The 16,909-nt window shown below is 55.0% G+C and overlaps 9 protein-coding genes across 9 annotated transcripts; all 9 read left to right on the top strand.

The window, feature by feature from the left end:
* Positions 1–67: 67 nt before the first annotated feature.
* On the top strand, positions 68–865 carry LPMP_353150 (lipoate protein ligase, putative; the record flags this gene model as incomplete). The annotated part of the gene is made up of 1 exon (XM_010704950.1): positions 68–865. One exon carries the CDS (start codon positions 68–70, stop codon positions 863–865), a length of 798 nt encoding a protein of 265 aa, XP_010703252.1.
* Positions 866–1,633: 768 nt separating this feature from the next.
* LPMP_353140 (fibrillarin) lies at positions 1,634–2,335 on the top strand (the record flags this gene model as incomplete). Its single annotated transcript, XM_010704949.1, has 1 exon — positions 1,634–2,335. One exon carries the CDS (start codon positions 1,634–1,636, stop codon positions 2,333–2,335), a length of 702 nt encoding a protein of 233 aa, XP_010703251.1.
* Positions 2,336–3,250: 915 nt separating this feature from the next.
* On the top strand, positions 3,251–5,371 carry LPMP_353130 (cullin-like protein; the record flags this gene model as incomplete). Its single annotated transcript, XM_010704948.1, has 1 exon — positions 3,251–5,371. One exon carries the CDS (start codon positions 3,251–3,253, stop codon positions 5,369–5,371), a length of 2,121 nt encoding a protein of 706 aa, XP_010703250.1.
* An 836-nt stretch (positions 5,372–6,207) lies between these two features.
* On the top strand, positions 6,208–6,492 carry LPMP_353120 (hypothetical protein; the record flags this gene model as incomplete). Its single annotated transcript, XM_010704947.1, has 1 exon — positions 6,208–6,492. One exon carries the CDS (start codon positions 6,208–6,210, stop codon positions 6,490–6,492), a length of 285 nt encoding a protein of 94 aa, XP_010703249.1.
* A 488-nt stretch (positions 6,493–6,980) lies between these two features.
* On the top strand, positions 6,981–7,463 carry LPMP_353110 (pre-mRNA branch site protein p14, putative; the record flags this gene model as incomplete). The annotated part of the gene is made up of 1 exon (XM_010704946.1): positions 6,981–7,463. One exon carries the CDS (start codon positions 6,981–6,983, stop codon positions 7,461–7,463), a length of 483 nt encoding a protein of 160 aa, XP_010703248.1.
* Positions 7,464–7,924: 461 nt separating this feature from the next.
* On the top strand, positions 7,925–9,244 carry LPMP_353100 (clathrin coat assembly protein-like protein; the record flags this gene model as incomplete). Its single annotated transcript, XM_010704945.1, has 1 exon — positions 7,925–9,244. The coding sequence occupies one exon, from the start codon at positions 7,925–7,927 to the stop codon at positions 9,242–9,244; it is 1,320 nt and encodes a 439-aa protein (XP_010703247.1).
* A 1,942-nt stretch (positions 9,245–11,186) lies between these two features.
* Positions 11,187–11,927, top strand: LPMP_353090 (exosome complex exonuclease RRP41, putative; the record flags this gene model as incomplete). The annotated part of the gene is made up of 1 exon (XM_010704944.1): positions 11,187–11,927. One exon carries the CDS (start codon positions 11,187–11,189, stop codon positions 11,925–11,927), a length of 741 nt encoding a protein of 246 aa, XP_010703246.1.
* An 876-nt stretch (positions 11,928–12,803) lies between these two features.
* LPMP_353080 (glutathione peroxidase, putative) lies at positions 12,804–13,262 on the top strand (the record flags this gene model as incomplete). Its single annotated transcript, XM_010704943.1, has 1 exon — positions 12,804–13,262. The coding sequence occupies one exon, from the start codon at positions 12,804–12,806 to the stop codon at positions 13,260–13,262; it is 459 nt and encodes a 152-aa protein (XP_010703245.1).
* A 595-nt stretch (positions 13,263–13,857) lies between these two features.
* Positions 13,858–16,722, top strand: LPMP_353070 (ATP-dependent RNA helicase, putative; the record flags this gene model as incomplete). The annotated part of the gene is made up of 1 exon (XM_010704942.1): positions 13,858–16,722. The coding sequence occupies one exon, from the start codon at positions 13,858–13,860 to the stop codon at positions 16,720–16,722; it is 2,865 nt and encodes a 954-aa protein (XP_010703244.1).
* Positions 16,723–16,909: the final 187 nt, after the last annotated feature.

Below are 16,909 nucleotides of genomic sequence, written 5' to 3'. Positions count from 1 at the left end.
CCCCCCCCCCACCCCACACACACACACAAACAAACCACGCTGTCCTCCAGTTGTCTTTGCTGCTCGCATGAAGGCGTTCTTCATCGGCAAATGTGAGTACCGACGTGTGCTAAACCTGCAAGAGGCGATCTTTAACGCCAAGATCGCGCGACAGGTGAGTGTGCGGCGCGGCGAGTCCACGCTGCCGCTCCGCCCGGATGTCGCGATCCTAGTGGAGCACAGCTCCCCTGTGTACACCGTAGGTCGGCGTGACACAACCCAGGGACTTCCGCAGCACTGCACCGTCGACGTCGTCAAGACGCGGCGAGGCGGTGGTATCACCTATCACGGCCCTGGGCAGCTTACCATGTACCCCATCATCAACATCCAACTTCTGTGGAAAAATTGCACAGTGGAGAAGGCGCGCTCACCGATTGAGTGGTTCAGCTGGGCGCTGGAGGAAGCAATGATCCAGACCGCTGCGATGTTCTGCATCCCAACACACCGATACAAGACTGGTGTATGGACTGACCAGTACAAGGACATCCCGGCGCAAAAGCTCGGCGCCATCGGGCTGCAGCTGGGGAGTTGGGTCTCCATGCATGGAGTTGGCTTCAACGTTGCAAGCGACTTACGCTTCTTCGACGACATCATTATGTGTGAGCTGCCGGGCCGGCGCGCCACATCGATCAGCAACGAAATGCAGCACCGCGGCGTCCCTGGACCGCCACCGCTGGTGCCAGAAACGGCGCCCGTTCTGCTACAAAAGTTTGTCGAGAGCCTTCACCAGCCACCAAGCTGGGCTGCGCCGCGTCTGGTGGACTTGTCGGCGGACGCGGACTGGTACGAACGCGTTATCGACGCCGCCGGTACCCCGATTTCCTGACACGCGGCCCGGCGCGTCCAGCTGCCGACGCCCGCATCTCCACGCCCAGACCCCCCCCCTCGGGCGACGAAACCAACGCACAAAGGCGCCTGAACGAGGAAAGGGAAGTGGCAGCGAGACGACCCACACCCCGAAAAACAGAGGCGGTCCCCCCCACGCGGAACGCGCGTTATCCAACGCCAGTTTACAGCCCACGGTGTGTGGTTATATTCCTCTGTGGCGAAATTGGGCGCGCGCGCACAAAAAAGGCGAACTGCACATTCTGATGCTTGTTTGAATGTGCTGGTCCATGCATGGATCTCTTGCTCTACAATGACGAAGTCAGCCAAAGTGCAGAACCTTCGCACAATTCGGCGTCTGCCAGGGCCGAACTATCCGCGGAGGCGGGGATAAAACTTCTATGAAGGCCACCTTTTCTTTCCCAGTTTGCTCTGTATCTCATTCACTCCTCCCTCTCCCTCCCTCCCTCTCTCTCTCTCTCTCTCTCAGGACTAAAAGTGTGGTATACTCCCCTATCGGCAAATAATATCACGTGAACGGAATCGTGTCTGTCAACCTTCGCAACGCACTGCATCGAACATGCGCGGTGGGTTTGCACGTGGCGGTGGTGGTCGCGGAGGCTTCGGCCGCGGCGGTGCACGCGGTGGGGGACGTGGCGGCGGTGCGCGCGGTGGAGGCCGTGGCGGCGGTCGCGGTGGAGGGCGTGGCGGCGGTCGTGGTGGTGGCCGCGGCGGTAGCGCAGGTGCCAAGGTTATCGTGGAGCCGCACATGCTACACCCTGGCGTGTTCATTTCCAAGGCCAAGACCGACTCTCTTTGCACGCTCAACATGGTGCCCGGCATTTCCGTGTACGGTGAGAAGCGCATCGAGTTAAGCGCAACGCAGGGCGGTGATGATAAAAAGGAGTACCGTCTGTGGAATCCCTACCGCTCGAAGCTTGCCTCTGCCATTTACGCTGGTGTAAGTAGCATTCATATGGGTCCCGGCTCAAAGGTGCTGTATCTCGGTGGGGCGACTGGTACCACAGTCAGCCACGTGAGCGACCTTGTAGGACCCGAGGGCATGGTGTATGCGGTGGAGTTCTCGCACCGTGTTGGTCGCGATTTAGTCGAGATGTCGAAACGCCGTTCGAATATCGTCCCCATCATTGAAGACGCCCGCTATCCCATGAAGTACCGCATGCTTGTGCCGATGGTCGACTGCATTTTCATGGATGTCGCACAGCCGGACCAGGCGCGAATTCTTGCACTCAATGCACAGGCTTTTCTGCAGAATGGTGGTCACTATGTCATCTCCATCAAGGCTAACTGCATTGACTCTACCCTGGCTGCACCTGTAGTGATTGCGTCTGAGCTAAACAAGCTGAAGAAGGACAAGTTGAAGCCACTGGAGCAGGTTTCTCTTGAGCCGTTTGAGCGCGACCACGCTGTAGTTGTTGGTGTGTACCGCCCCGTCAAGAAGTCGAAGTAGTAATGAGCTAAGCACTTGCCATTTCTTTGTATTCGACACACTGCATTGATGGGCTTAAGTTGCGTGAACAATGCGAGCTGTTTGTGTGGGCTTCTCATACGCACAGCTTGTGTCACCGCTTTTCGTTCCTTTTCGTCCTCTGCTGGCATGTATGTTGGAAACAAATACATGCAAGGGGAAAAATTTTTTTTAAAAAAAGGCATATCGTTGTTGACGGGCTAAGGAAGACGTGATAAAGCCAGTGAAATGAGAAAAGAGCTACCACAGGGTGCCTGGTAAGGCCTTGTTCCTCTTGCCACAGCGCTCAATCGCACTCTAAGGATGCTAGTCAGAACCACGACGGAGGGAATATGCAGCATGCTATCTGTGGCTGTTGTTGTTGTTTTGGGGGGAGGGAGGGGGACGACGAGTTTAAGGCATGTTAACATCTTCGTGGTTCTTTGTCATTAATATGGGTCTGTGCCCTTATAAATACTGCGCCAGCATCGTGAAAGGAACAACACGCAAACGAAAAAAAAAAACAGAGCTAAAAGTAGGAGGCCAACCGTGTTATCGCTGAACTTGCTTCGATACCGTGTCAGTGGGGAAGCGATCGACGTGTGTGTGTGTGTTTTGGGGGGAGGGGGCAACGCTTCTCTCAGCCTGTCATGACCACCCCAGCTGTGCTGTATAACATTTCTTCTCGTCTAGACTACGGCACTCGTGCCTCGTGCGGGGATTCGAGCCATTGAGGCAATGGCCCATTCCCGTTGGCGAAACAAACTACTTTCGCTCCTGCCCTAACATTCTCTCATCTTTTTTTTTCTATTTTCGAAGAAACGGGCCTGCGCTCTGGGCTCTGTGCACTTTTCTGTTCCGCAGTGAACGTTATCCTTGTGGTGTCAGTCAGAAGACGGAAAGCCCCTTGCGAGTTCAATGTCCAGTGTGGTGTCGAGTCGAAAGCGCATGGCAGAGTATTCCACTTTTTCGGATAAGTGGGGCATCATTGAGGAGACAGTACTCTGCATTTTCAAAAAAGAGGTTTCGAGGAACTCGTTTCAGAGAATACACCACTCTGTTTTCCAGCTGTGCCAGGCACATTACGGGAGTCAGGTGTTGGAGCGTCTGGAAGAGCAGCTTTATGCACAAGTCTCCACAGTCCTCAATCGAATTGAGGACTCTTCAGTGTATGTCGCTGACTTTCTTCGTGAGTGGCAGGACTACAATGACTCTGTGAGTCAAATCAGCAACGTTCTCTTGTACTTCAACAAGAACTACATGTACGCCTGTCATCACTCTTCTATTGAGCATCTTGGCGAGCGTATTTTTTGCTCCTCTACGTTAGGCAATCCTGAGGTGTCCGCACGTCTCATCGCCTCCATCAAGCAGTCGATTCACGTGCCTGCCGCTGAGTCCATTATTCGAGACATTGGTCAAGAATTATACACCGCCGAAGGCAGCAAGTACTTTGTACGCTGTATGGAAACCCCCTTTGTGGATGCAATAGTCGATAAGTATGCTGCGCAAGGGGAGCAACAGAGACAGTCGCTCACCACGAACAATTATTTGCAGTGGGTTCAGAGCGTTGTGAGCAGTGAAAGTCACAAGTATGCCGATACATTTTTCTATATTCTGTTGGATAAACTCACAAATGCACTCTACTCCTCGCTTGTCCTCAGCGATCCATCATCTGTCGATGATATGCTGACGGGGCCGACCGGTTTGGTACACATGTTGGAGGAGTGGGATGTGACCAGTATTTCCACTGTTGTGCAGGTCTTCTGCGCCATGAAGCGGGAGAAGGACGTCATCGACGTTATTGCTCAGGCCTTGAAAGAGAAAAGCGAGGGCATCATAAACGATCGAAGCACAGGCGTCTTTCCCTTTCTCGGCGTCCAAAAGATGCTGCAGCTGATCGAAAGGGCAAAGGAGTTGGATGGCCTCTTTACAGCAGAGGAAGGCCATAGCCAGTCACCGTTTCTGCGCGTTATACGCAACGTCTTGGGCAGCGACACGCGCTTTATGGAAACCCTCTCGGTTTACTACGACAGTGGCATTCGGCAAGGCAAGGATGACGTTGTGAGCACAGTAGGGAACAATGTTCTTACTATTTTGCAGCTGACGCCTGATCTTGAGGCTTTTGAGGTGGCGTTTCGAAGTCACCTGGCGGTTCGCTTGATCTACGCAAAGCCACACGCAGTGGACATGGAGTGTCGCTTTATTGACCGCCTCTTCAACATCTACGGATCAAGTGTGGTGAATCGATTTCAGAAAATGGTGGAGGACATCCGCAGTGCCACCGCGGCGCAGGAGAAGTTGGTAGCAGATATGAAGACGAAAAAGATATCCCCTCCCTTAGAGTTTGATGTCCTTGTCTTGACAAGCGGTCTGTGGCCTCAGTACACCAACATTCCACTCAGCATTCCGCAGAGCATGGAATCGTGCAAGCATGTGTTTCAGGAGTACTACCGTCGGCGCCACAACGGTCGGAAGATCGTTTTTCAGATGAGCTTGGGCTCGATTGCTTTTCAGCTTTGCCATGGAGGCAGAACATACCACGTGTCGGCGCATACTCATTTTGTGAACAGTATCATGGCGTTGAACTCGGATGAGGATGTGAGCGTCGCAGTCGTTGCTAGACAAGGTGCACTAAGTTCTGACGAGGTACTTACCCACTTCAACACTCTTTGCCACGTTGGTCTTGCCGAACGCAACGGCACAGAGTTTAGGTTTAATCGTCGCTTTTACTCCTCAAAGTCGAAGGTGAAAGTGAGCGCAGGGGTGCAGAAGTCGGCGCATGATAGTAGTGGAGGTGCCATCGCCGCTTGCAAGGGCATGGACGGTGCACGAACAATGAGCCTGGATGCCACCATCGTGAAACTGCTGAAAGAGCACAATAGTATTGATTACCATACGCTATGCTGTGCCATCGAAAGTGAGCTGCGGGGTGTGTGCTCCCCCACACGAACGGATATCAAACTGCGCGTAGACGCTCTGATGGAGAAAGGATTGCTAATGCGAGGTGAATCAGCGAACTGCTATGTCTACTGTTCGTGAAAAACAACATGCAGTTTTTCTCCGCAAAGGAAAATGTTGCACCAAACCAGTTTTTTTTTTCAGCACACATACTCAAGCGAATTCTGTGGATGTGTTTGCAGGACGGGCACTAACCACAAGTAACAGACTGTAGGCTGCCTCTTAACAGGCATTTTACCCTCACCGTCTACGTCAGCTCGCTGGGAAAAGTCGTAATTTCCCTGCCCCTCTAGCCGCCATTCCGCCCATTCTTTGCTATAGCAAGCTCTTTGGCGGCGGCGGAAAATCTATACCCTTCTCTGGTGAGAAGTTTGGGAAGAAAGCTTGGCGATAACTTTGGTGTAGTGCACGCAACATTGCTGGAAAGAGGGATGCCGCTATTTTGCTCTCCATGTTCTTATCCTCTCTACAGTTTCACTCGTAACGGTGTTGATGATTCTCCTTTTGGCGGCGCCCAACATCGCACAAACAAAAAAAAAGAGGAAGGCCCCCTTTCCAATATAAACGGCATCATGGTTGGCGTAATCCGTCGATCCTTCCTAGAAGAGATCTCTGAGCGACTACCTGTGTCGACCACGACGCTCGTCGCCATTGTAGTGAGTGCGGTGTCGCTGTACATTTTTTACCGGAGAAAGGATCCGGCGCAGCGTCCGCCCACCTCTGCAAGGCGGCCCTTGGGTGCACCGCGCGATGCTGTCGAAGCATGCGATGCAGTGACGCGCATAAAGCAGAAGGCGTTCATTGGGAAGAGGATCTGCATCGCGTGGGAAGTTTTGTACGATGATAAGGGCTGGAAGGCCCAGGGAAAAGCGCTGGATATTCTCCGGTTCTACGCGTTTTCCTCGGAAGTGTATCTCATGTGCCGCATTCGTGATGCTGCCGACAAGAAGCAGATTCTTAATCTCGTCAAAGCGGTGGACGGAATCGAGCGTCATCGCATCCTCTTCTGCACCACAGAAAAGGGATATGAGGCCTTCACGCGGCAGATTGACCCGAGCCTCCTCGTCACAAACAATGCGGCACAGGTAATGTTCTTGAAGCGCGTTATTCAGACCTTAGTCCTCGTCGGCGGCGATGGTGTTGTGGCGAGCAATGTAGCGTGCGTGCCTTCTGTGGAGGCCATCGCCGTCGACCTTGAGTAATCGGCGGCAATGTGCAATCAAAAGGGCAAGAAGAAAATCAATATATCAAAGGTAGCTTTGCTTTATTACTCTGTGTCTCGCTCTCCTTATATTATCCCAATGACACGTTTCGTGTTTGTGCGTGTGTGTGCGTGTGTGTGTGTGTGTGTGTGTGTGCCGTTGCCGTTGCTGTCTATTGGAGTGCGCATCTTTGTGGTTGTGTGGTTCTGCAAAAGAGTCGTCATGCCACCGTGCCCACGCATGGCTTCTTTTTGTGCTCATGGGTGCGCCTGACGGACTACTGAAGTGATGTCCAACCCATTGAAGCGCGAGAATCGTAAGCGTTTCCTTGCCAGCAAACACACGGTTTACTTGTCACCTGAGCCTCTGCAATCCCCTGCTCTTCTCTAAAGCGACACGCTGTCGCGATCGGGTATGCGGGGACCGTTCGTGTTCATCCCCCCTTCCTCGGCTACTAGCTTGTAACGTACACGCTGCCACTGCCTTCCATGCTTGTCCTTGGGTATTACTACTCTGCCAGGCCAACTACCTTCACCCTTCCTGTTTCCTTGTCTCCTTCCTCCGTGATGTGCACTCACGTTAGCCCAAACAACGCGAACGTCCATGCTGCAGCCATGCCGGATGAGCGCATCCTGCTTGTGACTGGCATTCCCTCAAAGCAGTGCACCAGTGAGTACCTTTACTCCCTCTTTGGGGCCTACGGGGGCATTCAGCAAATCCGCATTGGGTCATCCTTCATAACAAAGGGGTGCGCTATTGTTGTGTACGAGCAGTGTGAGGCCGCGAATAATGCAGTGGGCGCGCTCAACGAGTACGCTCTGAGCAAGGACCGCATCCTGAGAGTTTCTGTATACGAAGAAGAGCGAGATAAAAAGGCCCTCGAGCGACGAAAGCGGAAGCGAGAGATGCAGGCGGAGTACAAGAGGCACATTACCAACGTCGCACAAGCCGCCGATGAGCCGGACAGATGACGAGTGGCGCAGACACTTTTCATCGGCTCCTGGCGGCTGCTGCCGTCTTTCGATTGTGCTGTGGTGGTTGTTTGGCGTCGCGTTCTTGAGCCGTGTAGGTGTATGTATGGGTATGCGGGTATGTTCCTAGATGAGAAGGTGAGAGAGACACACCACTGGTCTACAGACCCGGACTAAAAAAAAAAATCGACGAAAGAACGTGTAGGCATTGTGCACACAGTGGGATGGCGTCACGTGATGCGACGTTTGCGGTGTACCCCCCCCCTCCCTCCCCCCAACTCCTCTGTGCTATCCTCCTCCCATGCCCTGTTTCTCAAGACCATCCGTTCTGCACCCTCCCCCCTCTCTGCCTCCTCCTTGGAGTTGTGCGGGCGTGCCGCCTCTCGCATCTCACGTACACAAGATGCACCGCACCATTGGACTGCTGCTCGCAGGCGAAACGGCAATCGTTCAGTGGGGCAATGTTATCGGTTTTGATGTTCTTGAACTCCCGCGGAGACGTAGTGCTCTCGCGGACGTTTCGGGCGGGAAACACAGTGCGGTCGCTCGCTGAAACCTTCTGCACTGAGATCATCTCTACAAAGCAGGTTGACCGCTGCCCTATCAACATTGTGAAACGCGTGTGCTTCATTCACTTGAAGCTGACTGAGTTGTACGTTGTGATGGTGTCCGACTCTAATGCCAACTGCCTAATGTGTCTCCAGTACGCTGTACGACTGCTGCAGTACATTCAAAAGTACTACGAGGACTTGAACGAAAAGCAAATCAAGGAGAACTTTGTTGCTTTGCAGAGTATCATCGATGAATCGATGGACTTCGGGTACCCCATCCTGACGGACGCAGAGGCCATACGGAAATTTGTCACGACAGACGGTGTGGACGCTGCCGTTCTGAAGAACACCCGCGAGTCGGAGCGCATCGCCGATAGGATGACTGGCGAGACGCCGTGGCGGGTGGAGGGCCTTGTGTTCCGCGTGAACGAGGTGTTCATTGACGTGTTTGAAGAGGTGAATCTGCTACTCTCCCAAACAGGAGAGGCGCTGCAGAGCAGCGTGTTGGGGCGCGTGGTCATGAACAATTTCCTTTCCGGGATGCCGGAGTGCCAACTGCACTGGAACGCGAAAGTGATGAACCGCAGTCCCGACGAGACGACCGAGAACCAAGCTGCCGATGGGACGGGGAAGCTGGTCCCCTTGTCAAACATCTCCCTTCACAACTGCGTCCGCCTCAAAGCCTCAGGTAACGAGGAACGGCAACTCACCTTTGTGCCGCCGGATGGAAAGTTCACCCTCATGACGTACCGCTCCAGCGTGAGTGTGCAGCCACCGATGAAGGTGCTGTCGGCCAAGGCACGAGAAATCTCAAAGACGCGCACCGAGGTCGAGTTCACACTTCACTCAGACGCCCCAGGAGGCAGGGTCATCAGGGACGTCCAGGTGAGTGTCGCCTGCCCGGACAATACGGCTATTGCTGAAGCGAAGGTAGGGCAGGGTAAGGCCGATTACGACGCCGTAAGTCACGCCATTGTTTGGAAGCTGCCGCAGGTGAAGAGTGGGGAGAAAATAGCTTTCTTTGCAGAAATTCAGCAGATCTCCCCGACGGAGAAAATGGAGACGCTGTGGACGAAGCCGCCCATCCGCATCGCATTTCAGTGTATGTCTCTGTCGCTCACAGGCTTGCGCATCAATGAGCTGGTCGTCAGGGAGCCAACGATGATGTACACACCAAACAAGTGGATTCGCTACACCGTCATGGCGGGTGACTATCAGTGCCGTATGTAGCGCATGCAGCGTGTGCCGCCGCTTGTGGAGTCGAACGGCACCCGCTTCTCCTTCATTCAGCGCACCATTCACCCTACCATATATGCCGTGCGTGGGGGGGGGGGGGGGGCGCCTTGGTGGATAGGTGCCCTACTTCGTCTTCAGACGTGATGTGGAAAGCGTGGAGAAGGGGGGAGCGCAGAGGTGAGGCATTTGCTTGAAAGGGGAGCAAAAACGAACTGTGAGGTGGAAGGGCGACGTCGCGTTCGTCATTTCTGTTTTCCTCTCCACCCGATAGAGCACCAACTCAACCTGACGGTCGTCAGCTGCTCTCTCTCTCTCATTCAGCCGCCACAACTGCACCCACCTCCGCCTTGTATGCTCGCGACGTTCTTCAGTCCGCTTCGTTGCGCTGTGGTGCCTCTCCTCTTTTGTGTGTTGCTTTCTCCTCCCTTTGTCCCACGCCGTGCCCTGAGCATCCCCTACCCACGCATCACCCACACATGCGCCCGCATACTTTGCTCTCGTCACTGCCACCTCACATGGCAGGTGGCAACGATGTATTTGTGTGTGTGTGTGGGTGGGTGGGTGGGGGTGTGTACCGATAAGTGTGTTGCGGCCCTTTGCTCTGTTCCTAGTTACTTCCTCCTTTCGTGTTGGCGACTACTAGTGTTTCGTTGTTTGCTGCGTTGAGGTTATGCCTGGTGCGCTTTCTTCACCTCGACAGCCCTCCCGGATGCATGCGCACGATAATGAACCACTGGAAGACACTGGCGATTCACTTCGATTCCCCTGTGTACATCTGCCTCGAACATGCACCTGTCCTCTCATTCTGATGGTGTAAAGACGACGACTTCCTCCTTTTTCCCCAATCTTGGTTGCACCTCGAGGGAAGGTAAGAAGTGCATAGGACCATGAGTGGCGGCCATGTCTGCGCAGGGGGCACACGTACAGAGTGCGTCCCGAAATGACACTATATGAGGGGGGTTGCTCCCTTTTTTGTTTTGTTTGCCACCCCTCCTTGCCGACGAACGCCACCGTCACGCCTCACATCGCTCGCTCTCTACCTCCCTGACCACACAATCCTCTTGTCACCTCTAGCGCCTCCAACAATCAGGAAGGCCGTGTGCCTAGCCTTTTAGCAGCAAACTCACAAGGAATATGCCAGTGGAAGAGGAAATCGCAACGCCCTACCAGCTTCTCTGCTGGGAGCTGTCAACGTTGCCGTTTACCGAGCTTTTTCACCGCTATAACGCCGCCAAAGACCTCGGACAGGAACTGATCGGCTTGGTCGCACAACATGAGAATTGCACGATAGCACACGCTTACCGTATGCTGGGTGTCCAGACAGAAACAGCGACGCGGGACGATGGCGGCACGGGTTAAAACCACACGGCCCGAGATACCAACGTGCACAACGAGCGTTCATCTGCTGTCGTTGCGCAACTGCTACGCAACACACCGAGAGAGAGAGAGAGAAAAAGCGTCAGCTTTGCTACGCAGATTTCTCCGCCTTTCGTTACCTTCAATGATCTGCTTCAGTCGTTGACACACAGACCCAGACACACATTAGGTCAATCGAAAAAATAAGCCCCTCTTTCTGTCTTGTAGGGAAACCTCTGCTTACGAAGTCGCTGCTGTCAATACAGGTGTTGAATTCGACGTTAGGTCTGGAGCTTGAGCACGGTCATTCTCTCCGCGCGGGAAAAGAATTGTAGGCCATGCTGCGCCTTTCTTCGCGCTTCCTTTCCAGCCCCCTCGCTTTCTTAATCGTGCTTGTCGCTGGGGGCATGCACACCCAGGGCCATGCCTCATACCCCGCATCCCCCTTTCCAGCCTCCTATTACTGTTCTCCCTTTTGCACCTCACACCGTCATCCCCCTCCTCTGCCTGCGTTCACCACCACAACCTCACTGCATAATGAGAGAGGAAAAACCGCAACACAAGAGAAGCAAACAGCCGTATGTCTCGCCAAAAGGAGTACGTCAGTCCAGCAGGTCTTCGCCTGGACGGCCGTCGTCCACTGGAGGCACGGCGCATGGACATCGTATTCGGCACGCTTTCCGCCTGTGACGGCAGTTGCGACATCACAGTTGGGCAATCGAAGGTGTGTGCATCCATCTTTGGGCCGCGAGAATCACTTCACAAGCAAGAGGCAAAGCACGATAAGGTGCTTGTCACGTGCGAGGTGGCTGTTGCCGCTTTCGCTGGAGAAAGCCGTCGCAATCCGCAGCGGCGTAGCAAGCTCTCGGAGGACATCGACGCTGCCGTCGTTCAAGTGGCCCGCTCCGTCATCCTCCTCTCCCAGTACCCCAACTCGCAGATTCACATTTACATCGAGGTCCTTCAACAGGATGGGAACGAGAAGGTCGCGTGCATCAATGCAGCATGCCTCGCCCTGGTCGACGCAAACGTTGCCATGCGGGACGTGGTGTGTTGCATCAGTGTAGGGCTTCTGGACGAGCACATGCTGATAGACCTGGCAAACGACGAGCTGCGCTCTCAGTGCCCAGTGATTGTGGCAGCGTTCACGGGACACGACACGCGGAACATCATCTGGCTGGAGACAACTTCGCGGCTACCTCCCGACTCGGTGGCGCGGCTGCTCAAGTGCGCGGAGCAGGGCGCCCAGGAGCTCTTTGAGACAACGATCCGAAAGTCGCTGGAGGAACACGCAAAGAAGATCTTGACACTACAAATCTAGTTGCACTGTGTGAGATGTTGGTGGTGGAAACCCTGTGCTGCTGCTGCTGTTGCTGCGCTCGGAAACTCAGTAACCGAAGCAGCAGCAGCAGCTCATCATGTGTTTGAAGCACCACCTTAGTCTTTGGCTGGCCGCCTCATCCCCAGCACCGCCTACTGCCCCACCCACCCACCCACCCCCCTCCGCTTCCTCTCTTTTTGTCGTCGTGTATTCGCCACCCTTTGTAACGTTAACCCTGCGAGTAACGCCTCTCCCTCTCCCTCTTTCCTTTTGCAATGCCATGGCACCAGCCCGGGAGAAGAAGAAAGTGCGCGTATGCGTTGTAGGCGAGATCACATCATGCCAGCTCGAAGAACAGAAGGCGAACTGTTCTTGTCGCGCAATAACAGCACATGGCCGTGCAAGATACGTGAAGGTGGTGCCTCGCTCTTGCTCTTTTCGTTCTCAACGGTAGTCATAGAGCTACAGGTTTTGCTGTTTCCACCGCCATCGACCTCTATCATCCCTCTCCTCCCTCCTCCTCGCTCCCCTCTTCTTCCCTCTCTAACCTCAGGGAGCGTGCGGATGGCCACCTCTCTCTTTGCGTGCCGTCTTCCATGTCTGCACCTCTGCATGCGCTGCCTCTGCATTGCCTCTCTTCTTTTTTCGAATCATTCGAGCGGTGCACGCGCCGTTAGACCGGAATTGTGCCTCACAGGAAAAACTCGCCACTTCGGCTTCTGTCCTTCACAGCCGTATCAAATCTCTGCGTCTCACCACCCACCCCTCCCTCTCCGCAGCGTGGCCTGTCGTTTTTTTTTTCGCCTTCTGTGGCTTTTGCCTCAACTCCTCGTTTGAGCACGTCGGCTCTGTATGTCTGGGGACCGCGCTGTCGTCATGGCATCCATCTTCACCTATAGCGCCGTACAAGGTGGCAAGACTGTTTCGCTTCAAAGATACTCGGGCTATGTGACGCTCATCGTGAACGTGGCGTCGCGGTGTAGCTTCACCTCCACCAACGTCGAGATGCTGAACGGGGTGCAACAAGCGTATGGCTCCCGTAGGTTTACCATTCTCGCGTTCCCGTGCGCACAGTTTGCGAACCAAGAGCCGCTCAGTAATGCCGAGATTGCGCAGTGGTGCGAGAACATTGGGCTGCTCTTTCCGGTCTTTGACCGGGTCAACGTGAAGAATCCCTCAGCCCACCCACTGTTTCGAATGCTTCGGGCACAGCAGGGGGCTCCCATGTGGAACTACACCAAGTACCTTTGCGACCGCAGCGGTGTGCCGCGCCGTAAGCTGGAGCCCGGCTGCTCCATGGACGCGCTACGGCAGTCTATCGAGTCTGTTTTATAGTGGCGTGGAAAGCGATCAAGATGGACCGCCCAAGTCTTTCAGTGGTGAGAAAGGGGGTGGACGAGGAACACGCGCCTTCTTGACAAACTCTCAGACATGTGTAGAGAGACACGCACGCACACATGTGTGTAACTGCGAACGCTGCTCCTCCCCCGCACCGAAATAAAATCGAAAGCGCACACACACACACACACACATGCACATGCACATGCAGGAAGCAAAAGACGCACAGGATCAAAAAGATGGCGAGCGGGAATTGACGCGAGCTACGCGCTTGGGGGCCAACTCCCTCCCCAGTCAGTAGAGCAGAAGGCGCACAGCTTCCCAAAGTTCTCTTCACTCCACTTATCTCCCTCTCCCTTCGCTTCGTACGTCTTGTGGCCTTCCTGCTACCCTACCGCGTGCATTTATCTCATTGGTGGTACCCCTCCCCCTCCCCTTTGTTCTATCTCTTGTGCAGTACGTGTCCTCACACGCACGTGGGTACAGCGCTCTCCCCTCCCCCTCGTCTCCATATCGTGTCACTGTGGTATTACGAGTACACGCACACACAATACACATTCCTCGATCCCAAGGCACGCATACGGCACTACCAATGTCAGATCGATGCGAAGACAAGCCGGCGGCGAAGCGGGCACGCCGCGAGGTCGACCCCGCCATCACATTCCCCTATGAGCTCGACACCTTTCAAAAGGCAAGTATCGACGCTCTCGAGGACGGTGACAGTGTCCTCGTGTCGGCGCACACATCAGCCGGTAAGACCACGGTGGCACTCTACGCCATCGCCAAGGCGCTGCGAGAGAAGAAGCGTGTCATCTACACCTCCCCCATCAAGGCCCTTAGTAATCAAAAGTTCCGCGAGTTCTCCGAGAAGTTCGACTCCGTTGGTCTTATGACCGGCGACACCACCATCAAGGCGGACTCGGACTGCCTTGTCATGACGACGGAAATTCTGCGCAGCATGCTGTACCGCGGGACCGAAATGCTGCGCGAAGTGGGCTGCGTCGTCTTCGATGAGGTACACTACATGCGCGACAAGTCTCGCGGCGTGGTGTGGGAGGAAACGATCAGCTTACTGCCTGAGGGATGCCAGTACGTCTTCCTCTCTGCCACCATCCCAAACGCGCGCGAGTTTGCGGACTGGGTGGAGAGCATTCACCCAACCACGAAGGTGCACGTCATTCACACGAACTACCGACCAGTGCCACTGCAGCATTACTTATACCCGGCCGGGGCCGACGGCATCTTCCTCATCGTGGATGAAAAGGGCAAATTCCGCGAGGACAACTTCGGCAAGGCAATGACATCGATGGGGGCGGAGGGCAGTGCAAACGGTGCGGGGGCAGCAGTTCCAGGCAACGGCGCCTCTAGCGGCCCGCGCGGGAACAAGGGCGGCGGCGGTGGCCACCGCCGCGGCGGCTCTTCTCAGTCCATGATGGAGATTGTGAAGCTTGTGATGGACCGCAACATGTACCCAGTGATTGTCTTCTCCTTCGCCAAGGCGGAGTGCGAGCGCAACGCCCTCGCGCTTTCGCGGCTGAACTTCAATAATACCGAAGAGGATGCACTTGTGATGGAAGTATTTGGCAATGCTATGGAGTCGCTTGCGGAGGAGGACCGGAAGCTTCCTGCCATTGAGCACCTTCTCCCGCTCCTGAAGCGCGGCGTCGGCATCCACCACTCCGGTCTCCTTCCCATTCTGAAGGAGGTTGTTGAGATTCTTTTCCAGGCGGGTCTGGTCAAAGTTCTCTTCTCCACCGAGACCTTCTCGATGGGACTTAACATGCCGGCCCGTACCGTCGTCTTCACCTCTGTCAAGAAGTTTGACGGCGAGAAGAACCGCTACCTCACTGGTGGCGAGTACATTCAGATGTCGGGGCGCGCCGGCCGGCGTGGCCTCGACCGCGTCGGCGTTGTCATTGCCATGGTGGATGAGGCAGTGGAGCCGGACACGCTGAAGCAGCTGACCGGCGGTGGTGCCGACGTTCTGCTCAGCAGTTTTCACCTGACCTACAATATGGTGCTGAATCTGCTACGCGTCGAGGACGTCGATCCCGAGTTCATGATGAAGCGCAGCTTCTCGCAGTTCCAGCGTCTGCGTGACAAACCAGCGCTGGAGGAGAAGTGTGCTGCTCTGCGCAAGTCCATCGAGGAAATCCACGTCGCCAACGAGAGCGCTTTTCGGCAGTACACAATTTGCGAGGACATGATCTCGAAGAAGAAGGGTGAGGTGAACCAGATTCTGCACCAACCCAAGTTCCTCAAGAACTGGGTGCAGGCGGGGCGCTTTGTGCATATCATCCGCGCCTCCGATCAGCTCGACTTTGGCTGGGGCATCTGCCGCTCGTTTACCGCAAAGAACACCAACCCAGACTTCAGCGACGCCAGCACCTTCTCCATCCATGTTGCCGTGATCTGCTTGAAGGCAGATGTGTTGAATCCGACTGCCCTGACGCCGTGCCCAGTCAGCGAGTACACCTCAGAAAAAGCGGACTTGTACACAGTGACGTTTGACTTCTCAGACGTCCAGAACCTTGCGACGCTCAAGACAAACCTTCCCGAAAGCCCAGACTCGGAGCGAGGGCGTGCCGAGATGGTGCAGATCCTGTCGAAACTGCAGCGTCAGTTCGGCAGCAATGTTCCAGTGCTCACTGCTGCGCAGATGGGCCCAGAGGATGCGCAACTGAGTAAGCTGCAGAAACAAGTGTCGAACTTGCAAAAACAGCTCGAGGGTAACGTCCTTACCACCTCCCCTACACCAGAGCTGCAAGAGGAGTTTGAGCAGTACAAGAGAAAGGCAGACCTCGAGACCCAACTGGAGCAGGTGAAGGATGAATTAGCGGGCATGGGCAAGGCTGTCTTCTCCGAAGAGCTGAAGCAGATGATGCGGGTGCTGCGTCGCCTGGACTACATCGACAAGGACAACATCATCCTCCGCAAGGCCCGCGTCGCGTGCGAGATAACGACGACAGACGAAAACGAAATCCTGCTGACGGAGCTGCTCTTTAAGGGTGTGCTGAACTCCATGGAGACGGAGATGGTTGTGGCTCTCTTGTCATGCCTCGTCAACGTGCACCGCACCCCGGACGGCTTCTCGCTGCCGCAGGAGTTCGAGCAGCCGCTGAAGGACCTCAACGAGGTTGTTACTCGCATCGCCACCGTGAGCGCCGAAAGCGGGCTGATGCAGGAGAACAGCTCGGTGGAGAAAGTCATGCCCTCACTCATGGAGGTAACCTACCTCTGGGCAAAGGGGGCGAAGTTCGTCGACCTTGTGAGCAAGACCACCGCGTACGAAGGTGAGATTGTGCGCATGATGCGTCGTTTGGAGGAGATGCTGCGCCAGCTGGCCTCCGCGGCGCGGTCGCCGGCCATTGGCAGTATTGTGTTGCATGACAAGTTCCTCAAGGGTGTCCAGCTTATTAAGCGTGACATCGTCTTTGCGTCATCGCTGTACCTGTAGTTACGCTACGTGAATGATGACAGATGCACGTAGGTTTACATGTGTGTGTGTGTGTGTGTGGATCCGCAGGGGGTTCACTGCAACGTCGCTGCGGACATACGCGTGGCCTCTTCTCTTCCCTGGCCCACCCCTCGCCTCTTTCTTGTTTCGTTTTGTGTGTAAGGTGCTAAAGCAGCGCACCAACTTT

This window comes from Leishmania panamensis (assembly GCF_000755165.1).
Source record: "Leishmania panamensis strain MHOM/PA/94/PSC-1 chromosome 35 sequence".
NCBI lineage: Eukaryota > Euglenozoa > Kinetoplastea > Trypanosomatida > Trypanosomatidae > Leishmania > Leishmania panamensis.
This window is presented reverse-complemented; position numbering and strand designations above follow the sequence as displayed.